Here is a 23369-nt window from a genome sequence, read left to right as displayed (position 1 = left end):
CTCTTTTATTCTCGTATGCCCCCCACATTCTCCAGTTTTACTTTATTATTTGGCATTTCCAACAGCCACAATGCACTCTACTGCCCAATACTTTCCCAGTATTTTTCTTCTCTCTATGCCCAATTCTCCTCTCAAAAAACTTTGGCCCTCTGAGTCAATTCTACTTCTTAGTTGAGTCAAACCTCTCAACTCAGAAGCCAGTCATTCCTACAGCTCCCCACCTAATCCAATTCATTCCTGCATTAACAACCTACACATCAACTTAGCTCTTTCAAATCCATCCACCTGCTTATTTCATGTTTCAGTCTGCGCTCAGCTCACTTTAGGAAAGCTTTCTCTATTACAATATAGACCTCAACTCCCTGTTAAGACTTGAGCTCAGGTTTTCAGGCACAAAGACCCCTGTCCCAGGGTAACTGGACTCCCCTAGCTCTGGGGTAAAATCCTCCTGAGTCTTGGAGATGTTTTTATTCTACTGTTATACTTTCCAAAATATATTTTGTGAAAACTATTAGTTTAAGGCATTTTTGGTACATTTCTCCAGAATTTCTCTGACTTGATCATTGAATGGCAGGGAAGCTATCCGATGGCTAGCCTGACAAAAGAACCTTATTTTTTTGTATTCATCTAGAAAAATTATACCACTTTCCACAGAAAAGGTTTCAAGATGGCTGTCAATGTTGCTGAAAAGCAAAAAAGTTCAACTGATTATTTGACACCTTATTTCACAGTAAAATGCTTTCATGCTATCAAGAATCAGGACACCACTTTGATGTACCGTATTCTTAACTCCATAATCATTTCTGGTATTTAACTTTTTGTAGCTAGAATACTAAAGTTTGTTCCAGATTTAAAACAGGCATAAACAGCTTTGAAAAACATTGGCTCTATTGTTTATAGATTATATATAGATAAAATAGATGGAGGATTTTTTTTATAATTAGAAAGAGCTATTGATTTAGCTAGTGATTAGCCATATTCTGCAGTTACACACACAGTTTGGGGGAAAAACTGTAAAATTATAAGGATTATAAGCATTTTAGAGTGACAACTTTCACTGTAAACTAATTACGTTATTCATTTTTTCCTCTCTACCTCAGAAACTCTGATGAGCTTATAAACACATAGTCAGAAGTATTAAAGGATATCTGTTTATTCATCTGAAGCGACACTTTTACAACATGGATCTATTATCAGAAAATGTCTGTATTTTCCTTTTTATAGTTAGGATAAAACACAGAATCAAATTCCATTAAAAAGGTGTTTATATTTTCAATTCCATTTCTACTCTAGATTGAGCACAATCTATTAAATACATTTTATTATGCTGCTTTTGCCATAATTTAATTCTTGAAAGATAGCAAGTTTAAAATTTTTCACTTACTGGAACTGACATGCACTTAAAATGAAACTGCACTTAAAAAAAAAAAAAAGTCAATTCCCAAATACATCATCTTTATCTACAATTCCCCACATTATTTTGTGAACCAATAACAGCCCTGATTACTGCGTACAACTGCTCAATACATGCAGTGGCTCAAAGTATAGTAGCAGTTGCCATATTCTTCACAGCAAACGGAACAGGCTCACCTCGGGGGCAGGCGCGGGGAGCAGAGCACATTTGAAATAGCTAGCGTTGGGGCTGCGACGTGCTTTTTTAACCACAAAGGCAAGGGAGCCTTTGGTTGCTAGTCAAGCCAGAGCCCTGAGGGACCATACTGGCGTGGGGGATTTCAGGGCTGTGACCTCCTGCTTCAGCCGTGCTGCGCGAGACAGCCTGAAAGCTTCTGCACCGCAGGCGGCACCGTGCGCCGAGCGCCACTGGCGGTCCCGGGGCTCTCGCGGACAGGACCACAGCTGCTTTGAGCCCACAGCAGGCAGCCTTTTCTAGGCCTTTTACACAACTACCCTACCTAGTTTTATTTCCTCAGTGAAAATTTTCCTTTCTGACTGAATGCCTATTTCATATATTTTCTAAAACTGTATTTTTATATTACACTTTTAATCTGTGGACAGAGGGGAGTTTTTTCAGTTTTGCAGGCTAAAATATACTAATTTTGATTGCTTTTTCTTTCACATTGCTTTTCTATTGCTACAACACCAACAGATCTCTTCCTTGTTTTTAAGTAGTTTAATCAATACATTACTATCCTTGTCTAATACGATTGTAATTAGAGCTTTAGTCTGTAATATACCGCCTAAAGAAATATTTTAATTCAAAATGCATTGGAAGTTGCTTTTCTTATCCTTCTTTTCATGTGTAAATACTTTATTTGCACTGTGTAAACTTTGGGATATTGAAGGTGAAATCCCTTCTCTATTATTAAAGACCACCAAGACAAGAAAGGCCTATGAACTATTTCACAAGTACCATTAACCTTACTTTCCAGCAGGGGAAACATGATTATCTCACTAAAAACATAGAGCTTGAAAGTATTTAGAACCAGACTTCCCTCCAGCCAGCGTTACAGGTTACGATGAATGTTTACACCGTAGCCAATGAGGAGCAGGAAAAGGCTAATTTCACAATTTCACATGTGCATCATTTAAAAAAAAAAAAAAAAAAGACAAAGAAATACGCTAGTGTGATAACAAAAGATAACATCAGTAACAAGTTGCTATGGAAAGGACATTTACGAAACATATAATCAATCATTGTTTTTAAAACTTTTGTTTCAAAAACTAGTGTTTGAGAACAATATATTCACCAGGCCATTAATTCCAAAATTGTTCCATGGAAGTTAGAAACTTTTATTTTTTATTCCTTCTCTTTTGAGGAGCAGGAAAGAAGGGAAGGGGGAGGAAATGATGCTTATGAAGCTTTCCTTCTTTTTGATGATCAGTTCAGGCAAGAATACAAGTGGCAATATGTTTTTCAAAAAGAGTTTGTGCTAGACATATACAAAGGTCATTAGACACTAATCCTCAGAAACATTCTAGAAGGTTATCATGCAGAGGTTTATTTGTTTTCAGCTAATATTATGGGGTTCTGAATCAGGAAAGAAATTTAACCATTATACTGTAAGAATATATATAATCCTTTGGTGAAATCTATTTTTTGGAGTCTACTAATATGAATCAAACCACGACGTGTCAATCATTTCAATACACTTCCTACATCATCCCAGAACTTTTAAATATTCAGAGTAGATATGATTAAGATTTTCTACATAAAGATTGACATTTGTAGATAGATAGATAGATAGATAGTTTTATAACTAAGGACAAATGTACTGCAGGCAACAAAATAATTGGTTTAAGTGGGAGCAGCCCCACGGATGTCAGCGCAGCCATGCTAGCTCCTAACAGGACTCTCCCACTCCCCAGCGGTAACCCAGCCCTATGCGTGACCGATACTATCAAACGGGCATTTGAAAATTCAGTCCCCATTTCCTAGTATGTTTTAAGGAGAGAAAGTGGCCAAGAAGAAATTCAGGCCTTTAATTCAAAATTAAAGAACAAAGTGCGTTATGTTCTGTATTCATTCAAACTTCTCTGTAGTTGGAAAAGCAAAACTACCTTTTTATTAAAGTTTTTCAGAAAACTTACTAGAGCTTAAACATCCCAACAAATACTGAAACACAAAGAAATACACATTTACTTTAAATACAAGCTGACCAAATACTCTTGATTAATGTTCCTAAGCTTTCTTATTCAAGAAGGAAAATAAGATTTGCAATAACAATTACACCACCTAATATGCTCATCTTATTTGCACACTTGAAGAATAAAGTGAAAATTAAAACCAGCTGTAGACAGAAATGGGCCTGGGGGAAATTTCCTATTATTTTGAAGATATGCCCTATTTTAAAAGCAACTTACAAAATTTTCAGTTAATTTTATTATTAAGTAATCATGAGGATTCTTTTTAAAAATATTTTCTTATTTTCTAAGAGAGTTACTAACTGAATTGCATAAAATCTGAACCAAATCCACTTTGGTAAATACCTGCCACTTTGGGAAAGATATAAGAAGTATACACATGGGAATGATGTGTTTTTGTTGCTGGGCAACAGAATGTGGATTGATTCCCATTTAGGCCCTATACTATAGATCTTACTAAAGAATTTTATATACATACTATATACATGTCATCTATACATCCGTCCTGACCTCATATCTATGTAAGATATACTTGGGAATGGATGGCGGTTATATCTTACATTTTACAATTTATAGTCTTAACCAATGTTAAAGTTAATCTCAGTTATTGGGCTGTTTGCTCTAAAAATCTCAGCAGAGAAAATGGACAACTAATTGAGTTTACTGCAGCCGAATGTCAGAGAAGTGGAGATCCTTTCTCACTGCTGCCACTAGAACTGCAAAAACGCCTGCTCTTCAAAGGAGGACTACACCGTCCAGCCAAAGGAAGCAGAAAGAAATCTCGGTCTCTCAATCCCTCTCTCTCTCAGAAAAAGATATATTCTATAGAAACAACAATGCTCAAAACACAGTGAAGGTGTGAGATTCTTATGAGTCACAGTCACTTGCAGAAGTGAACCGGTGACAAACAACTCCTTTCCTATTCCACAACACTGTTCATATCTGTGACTACACTTTGTTGGATATCAGGAACTGGTGCTCAAATGCATCAGTCTTCCAGCTAACTTGTTTTTGTTCCAAATAATTTACCCTTTCATTTATTTTGATTTAATTCCCCAACACATTAATTATTTGGGGTAAGTTAACCTGTGCTTCTAAGTACTCAGCATTACAATTTGTTGCTACTATTCACAGAAATGCACATTTTAAGATAGCAGCTGAGAATGGTTAAAAAAAAGTGGATGGCAGCAATGAAATGAAAATTATATTTGGATAAATACAGTCATATTTTGAAAGTCCCTCTTCTGGATTATTTTTATCTTGATTGCAAAGTGAAGAAGAGATTTAACTTCTCCTTATTCTCCTTATTTTGCCCAGCCTCAAACCTGCATCCTTCTTTACTGGCTGTAGAGCCCATTCTTTGCTACCACTCTCAGAAACACCTGCTGCAACGCAGGAATGGCTGAGTGTCTAGAAAGCGTTCACTTTTTAAAGGGAGAGTGCATGTCACTTGCTTGTTACCAAGGAAACAGGATCACTGCTGTAATGACACAAAAATTTAAGTGGCTGTGCGTTCTACTTTGAGAAAAATCTTAACCCCTTCCTATACTGCTACAAATTAGGCAGGGTATGGAGATAATCTGCATGGCTTAGAAAACCTGCCTCTTGCCAAAGACTTGTTGAATTTATTTGCAGGCATTGAAGAGCAGGACAAAAAGGAAAAAAAATGCTGCTGAGAACAACAGCTCTTCTCAGAATGATCTCTCATTATTAATCCAGCTGTTAACTGGGAGGAAAAATGACAAAAAGTGATGATACGATTCCTGATGCCCAGTCAATAATCACTCAAAAGCATCTCAGTCCATTTCCTTTAATTAAACTCATCAGCATCCCATAAGGATCTGACCTTCCCAGACTAAGAGAAAAGGTTCTGCAAAATACTTGTCTTGCACAAACTGGGAGCCAGGTGTAATCAAGAAGGCACCTATCAAAGTGACATTAAACTATTTCTGCATGTTAGAAAGGTGTGAAAGGAAGAAATACTAGGTGAACTGATGACTGCACATTTTCAAAGTAGGCGACTTGGCATTTTCACTCTCTCCTGCAGCAATTTATATGATTTGCAAAAGAGGAAGAGGAAGAGACCCATTAGAAACAAAAACTGAATGCATAACACAGTTAAAAGTTGTTTTTGCAGAGCACTAATACTGCAATGTTAAAAATGGTCTCTTTATTCAACATAACCTCCATATGTTTCAGAGCTTTTGAAGTTGTGTTTTCAGGAACAGGAAGTCAAGACCTACCAACTAGGTACCAATAGCTACATACAAAGTGCTTTTTGATCGTTACTGTTGATCCACTTAATTTAAAAGCACGAGGCAAGAATTTAAAGCATGAAGTGAAGGAGAACATTTCTTGCACGTTTCTATAAATGTACAAGAAATATCATATACTCTCCCTCACTTGTTTCCACAATTTTACATATGTAATATCAGTACTGCCTATTTCCACATGCTTTATTTTCTCAGGCAGCATTAAACAAGTCTCTACTTTATTCAGAGGCAACTGTAAAAGATCATAAGCTCTCAAATCCCTCCAATTCTGACTGCATAGTATTTACTTCTGTAACACTATACACTAAATTATTCTTCTCATGAGCACTGTAAAGGTCACTCTGAACACATGACAAAAATCTGTTTGATGGGAACATGCTCATAAATACCTATTTGTGAGGCCTGTTGAACAGTTTATAGCAATTAACTTTGCAGAGCGAAGTCTTATTGTCCTTATTTAGATGCTAATCAGTTTAAGAGTCAAGTTATTTGACACTGAAGTTGTTTTTTCCTATGAAAGGATTCAATAATGAGGGCGATATAATACAAAACCCTCTGGAGCTGCTGCATGATACACCAGTTTTACTGGGCATCACATCAAGATAAACAAATGAGAAATGCCTTTTCTTTAAGGCATCTCAGTCCTGAAACAAAACAACACTAGGGTTTCGTTAGGGTCAGTTTAGAAGGCTGTGTTTATATAATGCTTTCTCTCTTCCCCATAATCTGCAGGAGAAAATTTCAATTATACTTGTTCTGAATACTGAAATATTCAGCTTGGGACTGTCTCAAATGCCAAAGAGGGAGGGAGGAAGGGCAAGCAAGAGCAAAAGAGCAGGCAGGCACAAAAGAGCACGCGAGACGGCAGGAGCAAGATGGGTGCACGAACAGATTCCTTCTCCTGAATAAAACCTATTTACATTGGGAACTGCTGGCAAATTTCTCTGAATAGAATTAGGACCAATTGCTGCAAAAAGAAATACAACCTACAGAAATGCAGCTGACAGGAATAAAGGAGATAAGAAAACTGCAGAGAGTTTTCAGTCCTTTTTAATTTAACAGTCGAGAAAAAGATCGAAGAGCACAAGAATAGTTTTAAAAGACTTTAAAATGACATAAATTTTGATCTAAAATATAAAGGATTACAACATTTGTATTCAAAGCAGATAACTAAGCCTGTTGATAATTCCACGCATCTTCCATAAATCATTAGTAACTGTGCATATTATTCTTCCTGATTAAAAATTGTCATTTAAGCTCTAGTGAGTAGTTATTTGACTGCTAATTTCTGTAAAACTGTAACAACAGAACCAAGGTGAACTCAGCAGGTATCTTTAGTGCCGGCGGGTATTTGGAATATACCTCCATCTACAGAAACCGTTTCAAGACTGTGAATGCTGCTAATTGCTAAGATAACTATCCTGAAATTAGGACGTCACAGGCTGCAAACTCTTTGGCTACAAGGTGTCTATATTAACTCAGAAGGGCTAACAAAAGGAAATTGCATACTGAAAAACACACTGATGTGCAAGATGCCAATTCTGTAAAATGTGAAATAGTTGGGTAATGCCACGCTCTGGAGGCAGGTGAGGGGGGAAGACAAGGGAACAGGACTTTGGGCACATTAGCACTAATTTGGATATTTGATTGCTCTGATCCCATACCAAACTAAGGAGCTTTTCTCTCTACGATGCTTTTACTGGCATCCCTTTACTGCAAAGAGCCTCCCTAGAATCAAAAGAGGTAACAGTAAATGAAATTTTGGTCTAGTAGAGATGCAGTCTTCTCAGCGTAGGGAGCATCTTCCAAAATTATTTTAAGGGTGTGATTTTCTCTACACGCTCCTAACTGATGCAAGTACGCTGGCGAAATTCTTTAAGGCAATCTAAGACTTGGTCAATCATGGATCTGAGTTTAAACACAGCTTCGTTAACTCTCCTGTAATATCTGGCACATGTAGTAGAATAAAACTATTTCATAGTTTGCATTATGAAAGCAATCATCTTCCACAGATACTTGACTCTTCCTAACTCAATTTACAGATTTTGGCATTTATTCAAAACTAACCACCCATAATAAAAAGACAGTAAGACGCATTTTTGCAAACCTTACGCCTGAAAAAACATAGGAAGAAGCAGGATAGTTCTTTACTGTATGAAAAGGTGGAGCAGAGTTGCAACAAATGATCTCTTACAAAAACTTGATACTCTTCTTTCCGTGGTTATTCAGGTTTTGAGTATCTGCATACTTTACAGCTGGGATAAAGTTTTAATTATTTAACAAATAATCTGTCAAATCCCAGATAGAAACTTATCAATTTGAATTCTGAAATTTCCACTTCCCTCAAGGCACCTAGGAAACATCTGTATATGCAGAGCTTTCTTATTTTACTACTGTGGAGAAACTGTACATGTTTCTCAAGTGTTCCCTTGTAAAATCAAGAACTAAAACCTGATCATCATCTTCATTTCTTTGGAAAAAAACACAGCTTTACAAAGTCAAATACTTTTCGTTATCCTCAAGTACCAGCATTACTCAATCCTTCCTTACTATAGTCACCCTCTCTTCCTTTAAATATTAAGCATCTCCCTGCTCTCTCCCTGCTTCTTCCTGCTCTCATTATCATCCTCCTGATCTGTTTTGTCCTTCTTCATTTTCCTCTAACATTCAAAACGCTCTCATCTACTTAGAACAGGACAAGGAAAATTTAATGCATCTGTAGTATGCCATGCCTCTGTAATACATGCCTTCAATGTTGAGATGTGCCAAAACATGAAATAAAGACAACGTAACATCTTAATACCATTCTCTGATCTTAACTCTTGAAAAAGGAAAAGATATAAAAGTATGAATTCTGACATACTTAGACCAAACAATTTTTGCCCTACTTCTTCAGGTTTCAGTTAAATCAAAAGAAGAGGTATGATGCTTTAAGTCTTATGCCAAGCCCTGTAGGTTATGACAGACTAAAAACAAACTGTCAGTTACAAAGTGAAGAATGCAGAAAACAAGAATAATACTGACAACTATAGCTGTGTTAAGAACAATCCACTTCAAGTCAGATTATTTTAATTATATCACCAGGGAAACATCAGTTGAATAGTAAATTTTTGCCATGGAATATCCTGCATTATCTTAATGTGCTAATCAAATTTTAGATATCTAAGATATTTTTACTTCAACAATCATCAGTGCTTGGCAACACCATCCCATTAAAAGATAAATATTGTGTAATGTCTCTATACAGCTTTAGGAGTAGATCAATCAGTTAACATGGCAATAAATTAGCTTCATTAGCATGTTTCAGGCATTAGGAAGTGCTTTACTAATTAAAAGTCACATATTTAAGCAAATGCTATTCCTAGTTTGTTCATGTAAATTATGTTCCTCTATCAGAGTGCTTACTTACGGTTACAGAGTAGAACTGAGATCTATTAAAGAGATAATGAGCTCATTCAGTGCCAAGCGGGTAACACAAGCTGCCACTTTGAAGGAAGCAATCAGGTAAAAATCTGGGCGCTGGTCAAAAGGGTATACTATGCGTTGTCTGAATACTGCCATTTATTCTATTAGAAGTCATGGATACGTATGTTAATTACTTAAAAAAAAAAAGTGTCATGGCATTACCAACTCATTTTTGCAGAAATTAATCTATTCAAAATTACATTTAAAATTTTTTATTCCTTTACTTCACATTGATGTTGTTTTTAATCTTATTTTTATCAGATAAATAATCTTTTTTATCAGATAAATAATAATCTTATTCTTTTTATCAGATAAATAATAATCTTTTTTTTTTAAATCAGATAAAGCACTAACAGAAGAATACTGGCACCACATACACCACAAATTATATGCACAGGACAATTTTGCCATCCTCTTAGCAATTGCCCCAGGAACTTTCTGGCTGCAACTGCAGACCCAATATGTGCTACAGAATGAACAAAACAAAAATTCAAAATAAAAATCATGCTACCAGTATGTCCCAGAACACGTGTAACTGATGCAATACCACATATCCTAACTACAGGGATGCCAAAGGAATCATCTCAATGACTATACAGTGCTCACATATCCTCAAGGCATATCAGTATCTAAGATTTTGAGCTAATTTTTTTCTACAGAATTGTAAAAATCATAAAACAAAAACCTTAACCACTGTGTTGATATAGATATATGCATGCATGTAGGTTTTTGTTTATATATATCATACATAGATAGTAAGGAATTCAAACAAGAGAAGGGACTCAATGCATAAACTTTGTATTAACTATCATTTCTGCTATGTTGTTTACACCCCAGAGAAAAACACTTCAGAATTATTTTGGTTTTTCATAGAATCATTTTTTGTAGCTTTTCATGCAGAAAGACTGGTTAATTAACAATTATACTGCTGCTATAGCACAGTACTATTAGTCCAGCTAAGCAAACCATAAAAGGAAGAAATAATTAGAATATTTTAGAAACCTCTTGGTAGCTTTAAACTGATTTCCCATAAATTATAATGAGGCAGAGAACATTAAAACACTGAATGACCAGGCAAGATTACAGAAACATTTTTCCCCTCATTGGAGATTGAGATTTAAAGGTCTGCAAACGGACAAACAGATGTAAATTTTTTAATTTAAATCTCTTCATGAAAACCTCATCTCAGTACTGTCACTGGCCAAGAACACAGGAAAAGCACTGTATTTTTAACATCTTTCTCCTCTAACTTAATACATAATATACTTTATACTTAATATAGTTTATATGAATGTCTATGTATTCAAAGATCTTATTTAGAGTAGTATTCCATGAATATTTCAGTGAAGAGGTTTTAGTTCACTCTTCACAGTTAAACAGTGCCCATGTCTGTTCTATAATAAACTACCCCTTGTTGAGAGATTAAGTTATCAAATGAAGTAAGTGATAGTCAAGTTTTTAATTAACTTTTTATATCTGTGATAATTTTTCTTTTTAATCTAAAAAGTTTTGAAAGTAACTTCGAAAATGTCAATTTTGAGTTTCTTTGAAATGAACTCACAGATACAAGGTCTGCATGAACTTCCCCATAATTTTCTTATAAGATTTCTTTTGTTTATGCTTGAAAATAACTTTTTAACACTAGGAATGGTGTAGGTATAGAAGTTAACTTTCTCTCTCACACCTTTAACATGTAAATTTAAGTGTTCTCAATGACTATGACACACTGACAGTTGTGACTGAAATAGAGATGAGAACCCCCCCCAAATTCAAACCAAACCACCCCCCCAGTCCAATAAAACCCCATCTATTCTTACACATTATTTTAGCTAAGTAGTCTGCAAGACAGACAGCAGACGCTTTATTTTACATGCTATTTAGTAGCAAATAAATATTTGAGGAGCATCTCCACAGCAACCTTTTCATTTCGAGTGGTTGGTACTGAAACGTGCTTGCCAGTTGGTACCCTGGATCTCTCTGCCAATCTTCTCATAACTTTATCTTCCAGGAAGGAGGAAGCACTTATGAAACGAGAAGGAAAGGTACAAACAGCACATCTCTGACTACAGTCTGACTTGGAAAATAGGTGGCTGAAAGACAACTGACACAAATCACCCAAGCAGCACAACTTCTGCTATCAAATATGCTGCCAGGAGTGTTATTTAGTGAAATGAAGACTACGTATTTTTTGAACATTATAGTCCTCTAATCATCATGGAGAACTGATGATTCCTGTGGTGTTCAAACACCTCAGGCAGACAATAGTTTCTCAGAACCTACTCTAACCTCTTTACTTCACCGATGATTTCCTGATGAGTCTGTTCTCTGCTTTCTTTAAAGCTATGTTTGACAAGCTACTACAAGAGAACAAATGTCAAAAGCTGCAGCTCAGCAGAACATATGATTAATATTAACCTAGAAAATGTTGTAACATGTAGCAGTGGCCTGGAAAAAGAGGTAAAGAATCTGTGAAGTATTCACTAAATTCTGTACTAAATTATATGCATCCATGGTGCAGTTGCATTGCCAAAGCAAAAGGATCAATAAAGAGGCAGAATGCTTGTTTGAATAGCATTGCAGAGCTAAAAAGTGGAGTACATGTTTTAGTAGTTTTACATTGTTTAGGCCTGTTTTGCTCACATATAATATCTGTTTGATCAGCTGTTTGTTTAGCTAATGCTTATCTGAACAGGGTTGATGTTAAACACAGCTCAAGTTAAAATCTCAGGTTGAGGTTTTGGGGAAGACAGGAAGGATGGAGACTCCACAACCTCTCTGTGCAACCCATTCCAGTGTTCCATCACCCTTAGGATAATTCTTTTTTCTCGTGTTTCAATGGAATTCCTCGCACTTCAATTTGTGCCCAGGACAAGGATGATGGGAAGAAACCTTTATATTGTGAAAAATGAGCATATTTGATACAGAAATCACTGAAATAGAAATATGGAACTTCACAACAACATTTTAGTAAGTTGGTTCTTAGACAGAACATACTTGAAATCATATAGCCTGTTATGATTATTTAAGTGGAAAGATTTAATGATATGGTACAGGGAATTGTGATGCTTGTTGCCAGAGAGTCCTCCTGTTTTTATACATGCATTAACCAAGAGCTAATGTGTGTGGTACTTTTCAGATAAACTGAGAAAAATGTGATTAACACACAGGTGTACTTGTTATAACAAGTTTTATTTATCTGCAACATACCTATCAGGACTGCAAATAAATGTTAAATTAAGTAAGTGTTAATAGACATGGTTCCACCAGGTAGCAGATATAGCAATTCAGCAGTGCCAACTCTTGATTTAGGTTTTGCTCTGCATGGACTGGAAAATTTAATTTGTGATGTCAAATTCTTTTTTTACAAAGAGTTTGTTATTCAGCATGCAGACAGACAAATCAGCAGAGCCAGAGTGTCTTTTGTACATTAAGACATGAAAATGGACTGTAAAGGAAATTATTTGATCGAATCTGTGATTGAGCTAATGCAACATTGAAATGGAAAAAAAAAAATTCTAAACCAAAGAATGATAAAGATTCACATCAGAAAGAATGCATTAATGACAGTTCACAGCATAAGGAATCAAAAGCAATTACATTTTTATGATGAGCCACTAGCATTTGATACAATAATGAAGAAAAATGCTAGTGAACTGATTCACATTATTTTACTGCAGCCTGTTAACTGTATTTGAGTTTCAAAACAACATTAGTTTCTTTCTTTGTAACAGAGGCAGGGTATTCCATAATAGATCAACTGAAATGTTTTGCCCATCAAATGGGGCCTGATTGTATGCAATCACTGCACTGAGGGGGGAAAACCTCAAAGGAACAACCCACAACAAAAATCTTAGAGGCAGTATTCTTTCCAGTGTTTAATGTTCAGTGAATACAGTCCTAAAGACATTAATTTTAATTTGTTTGTCATCATCATATTCTAGGATCTAAATCAGATTTTAAAAGTGATTCAACACTTATTTACAGTGTTTTATGTTACTAAAGTATTGCTAAACCTAACAGAATAGCAGAATTGCAGGTACCAAGGTTTCAGCTGAATAATGTAATAAACACTTCACAATGTCGAGCACGTTCAAGATCTCCTGTTGAGGGAGCTCAAAATCCATTAAGGCAAAACAATAACGGAGAGGTTGGGAATATAAAGTGAAATTGAAATGCATTATGTTTCCAATGCTTTTTATTACTTACTAGTAGTGCCAGGTCATGACACTCAGAAAATAGAGGACATTCAGAATTCAAATGATAGCCCAAGTATTATGATACTTTCTAAAATTTGTTCCTTCTACCATTGTCAAAAGATTTTTATATTAATTTAAAATTTCTGCTTATCTGCAGAGTAGGGTCTGATATCTCAGTAAAAATTACATAAAAAACCCACTGTGTCTGCTGTAGATGAGTTGTACACCGATTTTGTCCAATGGCTAAGCTTTTTCAGAATCTCACTAATATTCCCAAGGGAATTATCTAGTCTAGCAAATAGAGAATGCCGACCTGTCCATTATTTGAGAAAAATCTGTAAGAAGAAAATATTTCATAGATATGTATGTGGGTGGAACCTTTTTGCCACAATGTTTGGATATCATAGAATATTCTTGAATTTACTATAGTCCATTGCTTCAGGCAATGTATTGAGAACTACGGGATTGCCAAATGCAAAACAATTCTAACAATAAAGCAAATCTCTTTGCAACCTATGATAGAGCTATACCCAAAGATGGTTAACAGTGCATCATACGGATGCTTACACTGACAAATTCCCTTGTGCTACTGCTAAAGATAATTGCCTTATTTTGTATCAGAACGTTTCGAATTTTAAACTGTAGCCATATCCAGAAAACAATTAATTTAAATATACCATCTTCTCAATGAGAAGATGACTTTGCTCTTTCTCTGAAATGAATTGTATCTATTCATTCATATCATTAAAATTTATTAAAAGAATTTTCTTTTTATAACAGCCGAACAAAGTAATAGCTTTTATTCAGATTTGTGCATCTCTGGTAGACCTTGTTAAAAAAGACTCTGATTCTGAATCTTCTTTTGTGCCTGTCTTTTCTTTTTTTAATAAACAAAACTCCAAGATCTAAATTCTATTTACACACTAGTACAAGAGCCAAGCTTAACTCTCAGAAAGCAAGTTCACTGTTTAGTGCTGAGCAGTTAGATGGAATTTGTTTTCCCTTGCTATCTTTGACATAAGTGGCTTACAGATTATAATATGCTATTGTTGAAATACGATCTTTCAAAGTAGAATAAAAAGAAACACTTACTACTTTTAGAGCACTGTATTGTCTCATAGTTGATAATCTCACAGTATGGTCACTGTTAAATTATACAATTAATGAAAGAATCTTTTTTTAAATATGTGATATTCTAATGATTGAAATTAAATAAATATTCCAAAACAAAACAATTTTGGTTAAAGTGTGCAAATAACTCATCACAGTTCAAGTAATGAACTGCCACTTTCATTCTTTAAGGCCAAAACATTATATAATCAAAATTATATTTCTAACTATTGTAGTCACTGTATTTCCTAATCTAATGGCCTTTGCTTGAAATTTTGTCCCCTTTTTTCCTTAATTATTTTTGTTGCCATCTTTATGACTCCTTTTAATGTCAAGGTAACAATAATTACTATAGCAACTGAAACCATAATCATCATTTATCAATGCATCTTATTCCCCACAAGTCTTGATTTCTTTTATGAATAAACTGATTGATGAGGAAGAACTAGAGAGCCTCAACCTAAAAATTTTATTTTGCTTTACCACTTGTCCATGTGGAAAACTCAGGATAATCAGTCATAATTAACCATAGATAGGCATTTAAATAGCGCTGTCCTCTATGTGGACACCATTCAGAATTTATTTTCCTGCTCTATATTTAAAAGAGCAAATCATGAAATGAGGTTGACAAGAAATTATTAGTACACTACTTCACACAGATATATTTAACCATCTTAAAATTAAATATCACGGGACAGAAACAGCAAAAATTATTTGAGGTGAAAATTCAGTTGCAAATGTATCTTCTCTTCTGAATTGCCCCCCTAATGTTCAGAGAACAAAATGAACTGCAGCATTTTTGCAGTGACTTGTGGATTGCAGGTTTAATATAATGGCCTACTATGAAAGTGTGTCAAATCTATACATAACTTGTACAGCCTTGTAATAAGGAAACACATCAGCAGACTTGACCCCTTGATTTCTTAATTTGATAAGTACCCTAATAGTGACCTACCCTCATCCCCCCACCCAAAAAATGAAACTAAAAACAAAACACACAGCCCCACCAGCAAAAACAAAACAATAAACTGAAAAAACGCTAATAAAACAAATCTGAAAATACCTAATGCATCAAGAATATCCATTTATGCAGATTTCTAGGTCACTTAGATGCTTAAGAAAGCTTTACACAGTGATTTTTGTTCAAAACCACCATTTAAATAAAAAAATTACAACATGTGCATCATACATTCCTTTAAACATGAAAAAAACACTTAAAATTTTAACAGGTTACTTCTATAAAAAAATGCTGTTTAGGAGACTTTGGAGATGTTGGCATTATATTTTAAAATAAATTGCAAAGAAAAAGGCTCATATATTGTTGACTACTGCACATCTACTTGACAGATACTTACACAAAAAAGGGCATCAGCTGAATAAGAGTCTCTTTTTTGGGACTGGCTGTGAATTCTGGTACAGTTTGAATAATTTTGTTCATTACATTCCTTAGGTAATTTTGTAGCTGCTTGCGCCTCTCTTCTACAAACTTTGCATCCTAAAAATAGAAGGGAAAAAATATAAGTGGTGCAAAGAATGTTTTTTCCATTCTATAATGTCAGTAAACAGTCCTAATAAACCTCAGAATTGATTTTTTATGATCTATGCTTATTATAGCTAAAGAAACACATTGGCAAAATGTAAAAAAAAAAAAAAAAAAAAAACACCTTCTTGACTCTATAATTTTTAGAGGTAAAAGAAAAACCATGTAACCTAATAACAAATAAAACCCCATTTCACAAAGTATCCACTGACATGATGCTGACTTCTCCCCTTGGCAGCAAGAGGGTTTCCCCTATGGACCAAATACTTCGATGAACAGTAGAACTCAAAGTCCTGTGACCTTCGCAAGGTCTCCTTCAGTGGCATAACAATTTTGCAACTCCTTCTGAGATCCAGAATTACTAGACTTCACAGAAGGAAAGAGTGATCCATCATTCCCTCAATTTCTTCACAACTCATACATTTCAGAGGCTGCGTACACAAATTCCAGAATGGATTCATATTTCTCCAGCTTTATCTATTATATTAATAAATTATTATTTTGTTGAGTTTTCACACAGTAGATGGTATTTTAAAGACTATATCACAACTCTCATAGAAGTTTTTTAAGTTCCTATATCCTCAGGATTTTACACTATACGGGCCCTGAAACATGGGAATAACTGTATAAACAGCACACATTTAACTTCTTCATGTGAAGAATCATAATTACAGTGAACTCTAATATAAAGTGCACACACACATCACACTAATGTGAGATTGCTACAGGGTCACAGTGAAAGCAGATGCTGACTGGTTCGTGCTACAAGCAATGAGCTTTATCTCAGAAGTGCAGGCATTCTGACCACCTACTTTAAATTTTGGAGTATGTTTTTAGGCATGAAGCCAAAATAGTTATTAGATAATTACAGCTTTCAAAGGAAGATTATCATCTATAAAATGTGTCTGTACAACCTGTATTACTAATGTATGCAAGAAATATTGTTGAAAAAAGTCCTGGTACCTTGCAAAAACAAAACAAAAAACAAAAACAAAACACACAACAAACCCACAAAACACCAGCAAAAAAATAAACTTTTGACGTGACACCAGATAATTTCAATGTATTAAAAAGTAAAGGTTCAAGCCACGCTGCCATGCACATGACGCAAGTTTGAAGACTATTCCTTTTTTAGGTGGAACACACTAACTCAGTATCAAAGCAGGGAAGATCCATTCAACTCAGGAAGCTTGTTCTAGCATTCCTAGAACCCTTACTGACGTTACTCATTCTGCTCTTATCTCTCCTTTGGAGAGATAAGCAGGATGGCAATATTTTTAGTAGACAGAAGAAAATGAGAAAAGATTCTGAATGATATTTCTCAAAGTAGTAATTTAAATTCATGGAAAAAAGAAAAAAGAATAAAGAAAGATCTACCAATGTTAACTAAAGTACATTTGCAAATACTGGCAACCACGGCTTATATTCTACAAAAACTTATTCTTTTAAATAAGCTTACTTTTAGCTACAACATATATTTTCTGTCTGATAAGCAGATAGACAATGTTTACATTTAGGAATTTTAAAAATTTTCCATCAGTGCAGCAATTCATCCAGTCTAACCAAAGCCTTGGCTTAGAAAAGCCTTTCACAAGTGGGCAACATTTTCACTATTGAAGTATCTATGCCTAGCAGCAAAACAACAGAGGACATAATTATGGTTCCACTGAAATCAGGGACAAATTATCCTCTGAATTCAATTAAGTCAGCGTTTTACCCAAATGTTAAGAAAAATGGTTAAATTCACAGAATCTGCTGTAGTTTTCTCTACAGCAGGACTCCCACCACTGTGCTTATACTTCACAGATCCTGTTTTCCACAGTAAAATATTTAAACAAACACACACCATCTTCCTAATATTTTTCTTTTCCCAAGTCATAAACAGCAATGTACATATAAAGGTACAATATAAACCCTGTATACTAAAAATAGCCCAATTTTTGTTATTGTATTGTATTGTTTTCTATTGTATTGTCTTATCCGCATGTGAGGTTTAATAACGTGTAATTTCTGAAGGCATTCTTACTTGCAGGCTTCAAAAAGTTAGGCAGTGTGTGTGCTATTTAATAAATTTTAAAAATTCCAAAATACATACAAACACATTTTTCATATTTTCTAAATGTGAACTTGCAAGGACATCCAACCATGTTTGACATTCCAGTTTTAAATTAATACATGTAAAAATTAGATCAGTATGAAGAAAAAAAAACGTGTATTACACAGTTTGCTATTTCTTTCCTTTCATCACATAGTTCTTCAGCACCAGTTTACTACACATACACACACCCCGACATCCCCAAAAAATTTTGCAGCAAATGACTCTGGAATTAATTGAATTTACTAAAAAAAAAATTTCTGAAAATTCTTAGAAAGTGATATTTTATCAAAAAATTCTGCATTATTGCCACTCCAGGCGACTCATGCCACAGTGTCCCTCACCCAGCACTCCACAATTTGAGCACAGTTACTCCTCAGACCCAGCAGAGCACCAGCTTGCTCGGTGTCCCGCTGCACTGAGGAAGTCTGGACAAATATGCTGAACAGAAGTCTACACAAGCTGTTGAGAAATGTTAAAGTAAAAAATTTTAATATGTGGAGATACATCATATTAGAATGAAGTGGAACACTCATAACAAATAAAAAGTAGGTCTAGTACAGGTCTGCTTTGACTAACACTGATTGTATTATTTTTCCTCTTTTCACTAAGATTTTTGATCCTACTGCATTCTTTGACTAGCTCAATTTGCCTTCTTTTCGCTCAAAGCATTTCAAGTACCACATCACCACCTAAGAGGTCACAGTAGTAGGGACGCTAATTTGCTCCCATCACCTGCATGAGGCAAGTCACGGAGTACTCACAGAGGAGACCTTGGAGGAGAAGACATGGTGTGCGGAACAGCTTTGGTCCTGCAAGCGTTAACCACACAAGTAACGGGGTTGGCTGGCCTATGGGACCAGTCTGAATTAGAAGCAATTCCTCCCCACAGCCCAGCTTTCCCCAGCTGCATGTAACGGAGGTGCGAGGAGCGTTGCTCTGGCCCACAAATCCGCTCCCATGTCTTGCTAACGCAGACAAAGCCTTAACTCATCACCACGCCAAAGAAGAGGTCGTCCCCCCACTGCGCCTTCTTGATTCTGCTTTTATTACTTCAATTGAGGAGCTTTGCCAAGCCCCCAAGAAAACTTCCATTTTGAAGCACCACATTTGTCAGCACTTCTTCAGTTTTTATGTTTTTTGGTCACAAATCCTCAGCAACAGTATTTTTAGTGAAATCATTGGCAACTATATTAAAATTTGCTCTTCTGCAGAAGTCACTTTCTTCTAGACTGACTCATACTGCACATGTATTTAGACAAATATATTTTCTTTCACAGGCAAAAATACTTTGCATTATAAACATATGAGCCAAATGCTGAATGCAGGTACTGTCCATCCATTATATTAACATAAAGAATCTCATTAATTAAAGATAATAACTGCACAAAGTAGTTTTCTAATTAAAAATGCTGCAGATACCACAACATGCTGGGGGAATGCATTTTTGCTGTTTATAGCCAATCACATTAGTGCTTATGATACAATTATTTTTCTGCCATTTATTTGAGTGAAATATAAAAATTCTCAAAAATCACACTCAGTCTGAACACAACTAAGAATGCAGTTTTAGCCTGCTATAAACTTGATCTCTAAAACAAACACTGGATGATCTACCATGAAATTCTGTACCATATACTAAGGCCCACCATCCTTAGCAGAAGTAATATAAAGCAAAGTCAAAATGATCTGCACTTTGTCATAATATGTCCGTCTTCCAACATCGGGCTGCCACTCAGAGGAGTTATTTTGCTATACAGTTGTTACTGCCAAGTAGCATTAGTATACAGAGTTTTTGTCAGAAGGTTGTAAATATAATAATTGATAATGGAAGAAGACAACTGTTTCAGAGAGCCTGGCCAATTTTTTTAGTCTCAAATTATAAAAAGGTAACTGTCACACTTTTTGGGCCCAGTTATCTACAACTGAAATATACTTAGTATTTAATATTCTGACTGCTAAGTGATGTTCTTATTTATGAGCAAAAACTAAAGGGAAAGATTCTCATTTGGATTTACATCAGTGAGACAAAAAACATTTTAGCACCTAACTTCGGGGATTGTATGTGATTATATCTCTGAATATATATCTGCACATGCATGTATCTATTTACACAGCAAACAGCAAAAAGATCTTAAGATTTAATATACAGATTCATGTACTTACCATTTGCTTGATCTGTGTGGATTTTGAACTCAAAGTAATTTTGTCTAAATTGCAACTACATAAACTTTTGCAACCTACAGTTTAACAGTATTAAAGATTAGATTATATGGTTTAGTTTTTATGAAAATCAATGCAAATATGGAACGATAAAGCAACAGTCATAAATAAATGCGCACTTTGTCTTATATGGTTCCAAAAGGAGTCCTGCTCTTACAAATGAGTGGGTATTGATGCCACAGGTCAAAGGCAAATAGAATGGGTATTGTTGGTTTGAACAATCAAATCAAATTAGAATCCAAAAGATGCTGAAGATGTTTTTTTCTCTTTTTTCTTTTTGCTTCATAAAGGCCTCAAAAAGCCTTTTTAATTGCAGGGAAGTTTTACCTGCCTTTATCATGTATGTCTGTGGGGAGGGTGGGGGTGTTTGTTTTTGATTTTTTTTAACTTCATTCGCAGGCGTTTGCTGTGGACAGACAGCTGTAGATTCTGTTTTCAAATCCGGCTATGAAAATGAATTTTTGAATAATTGCAGCAAAGATTTTTTTTTCCAAAAATACATACCAAAAAAGGCACTAAAAGCAGCAGTATGCATTTTTATTTGGTTCCTATACTTTCAAGAACTGTAAGTGTTAATAGGAGACTAATCATACACAGTTTGACATCATTACAGAAAAACAGACTGTTCTATAATAGGTTTTTCTACATTTGCAGTATAGAACATACTTGATCCTTCCATAACCAGTTTGGAAGCACGTGTTTTTAAGCGCTTTCCTGAGACAGGTCCTACATGCTGTTTCTGCAAATCTTTCCATGAAGTGTTTTCAACAACTGGCTACAGTTTTATTAATCTTAAAAATAAAGGCTGACTCCCCCCTTTCAGTTCTCTTAATTGGGTCCAGCAGTAGATAGACCGTTCCCAACCAAACCTGAACTAATGTAAGTCTTGTAAATACCTCCTACTCTATTCATGATTTAGTCTAATCCTTGGTCCTACTACACTATAAGGGGCAAAGAGCATCTAAAAAAGTCAGAGGCTCAGCTTTCAAAGATTTAAGATTTCTTTTCAATTTAAAAGATAAACTCTTTGGAGCGCCTATGCCCTCAGTTGAGGGACTGTTTATTGACATCCAGTGCCACTCTTTGTAAAATCAAAAACCCTACCAGGTTCCTCATTCTTTTTCTCCTCTACTCATCAACCAGTAGAAATTTCACCAGTTGTCTTCCCTGAAAACCAGCAAGATACACTCATAGTTCACCTGATAAACCAGGAAAAAAAAATTGTTTGAAATATAACTTTGAACAGCAAGAAGAATGCTTTAACATAAGCAATGGAGCAGAGGGATGTTGAAACCAACTAATTCTGTACCTGGAAACTAGCTCTGCATTGACCAAAGAGGAAGTCTCACCTAGTCAGCGCCGCCTGACTAACAATCCATGAATATCCTGTGCATAGGAAAGGAACCAGTACTTGAAGGGGTACATTGCCTCTAACCATAGTCTACTGCCCTTCCTATTTGATTAAGAGTCTCTCTTCCCCTGCTAAAAGAAAGGCTAATACATACCAGAGGGATTCAGTTGTATAAAAATATAGACAGATTCTGATATACCTCTGTAGGGCATCTTGGATATATTTAGCACTGATTTATGCAGAATACACTCATACTATACACAAATTGTTAATGCAGACTCAGCATACCAGTACACACCTTCAATTTGTAGGCACTAGTTTTCTGAAAAATAAAGCTACTGCAGTTTCTGCACAAACCACTTTCAAAATTATTTTCTAACCACAGCCTCAAAGCATATATTTTTGATTAAGAGTCCACAGAATTTCAGCTAACAAGCAAAATTGCCTCTGATTGCAGAAGCGTCAAAACACATCTGGGGAAAGTATTTCATTCTCATTGTTTAATCTGAAACTAATGTCTCCCAAAATATTTTATGAAACTATCTTTTTGACTGAGAGTTTGCCAAGTTTCTGCCCACAGCAAAATGCTAATATCGAATTACAAATTTCTAAAAATGAGAATATATAATGGAAATCTTGATGGACTCTCAACAGATATTAGCAGATGATGTTAAATTATAAAAGTAAAATGTAGCATGTGACATACTATAATATTTTATGTTACTCTACTTTGCAATTTTTCATTACAGGCAGAGTTCATTCCAACTTGCAATTTGAATTGTTTCAGACTATTGCTGGCCTTTCACATACACATATGTAACAGATGGCTAAACATTGATATTCTTCATTATTAATGGGACAGCTCACTTAGGATGTTTCAAACATTTTTCATGAGCAGTTGAAAAAGAGTACGATTGCCATGGTAACCTGCCTTGATTTAGGGACAGATAAAACCCTTCTATACTCTGGGTTTGGTGCTGCTGCAATCAACACAAAAGGCACTGCTTAAGATGTTCTTACCACTGTTTATCATTTAACCAAACTCCTGTTGCTGGCACTGAAAAAAACTCAATTCAGAGCTCAGTCCAGCTCCACTTAAAAATCAAAGCAAACCCTGCTTTGGACTTTAATGAGAGCTGTACCAGCCTCTGTGATATCATACAATGAATCCCTTCCTAAATACAGCTGACAATAGTATTATTAAAAGATGAACCTGTAAACACAAAAATAAAACAAGGTTATTTTAGTGTGGCCTAATATTTCTCACTATGTTGGTCGTTCAGTCTTAACAAAATTATCTTACAAGACACCAAATTGTTAACCTCAAAATGAAGTTGGAAATCTGAGGCTTAAATGGGACCTAATTAAACATTAAATTGTTGAGTCATTCTAAAACTGTTTCGTGAAAAAGAATAGCTAGATAACAAGTATCAATTTTTGCAGATTGATAGGCTAATTGACATCTTTGCAAAGATCTCAATGAAACATGACATGAATACACCCATCCACATAT

The 23369-nt window shown here is 35.2% G+C and overlaps 1 protein-coding gene across 6 annotated transcripts in view; it reads right to left on the bottom strand.

Moving 5' to 3' along the window:
* SNX29 (sorting nexin 29) overlaps nt 1–23369 on the bottom strand; it is a 158866-nt gene that overhangs the window by 21701 nt on the left and 113796 nt on the right. For 5 of the 6 annotated variants that reach the window (XM_026076631.1, XM_026076630.1, XM_026076635.1 and 2 more), the window contains one exon: nt 16003–16142. In XM_026076631.1, coding sequence (XP_025932416.1) covers nt 16003–16142 — 140 coding nt within the window. Of the gene's footprint in view, nt 1–16002; nt 16143–23369 lie in introns of those variants that run through there. The other variant, XR_003255306.1, reaches the window with a different exon arrangement.

Source organism: Apteryx rowi, unplaced genomic scaffold (assembly GCF_003343035.1).
Source record: "Apteryx rowi isolate R43461 unplaced genomic scaffold, aptRow1 scaffold_436, whole genome shotgun sequence".
Taxonomy (NCBI): Eukaryota; Metazoa; Chordata; class Aves; order Apterygiformes; family Apterygidae; genus Apteryx; species Apteryx rowi.
Note: the sequence above shows the minus strand (reverse complement) of the source record. Positions and strands in the feature narration are given on the sequence as shown.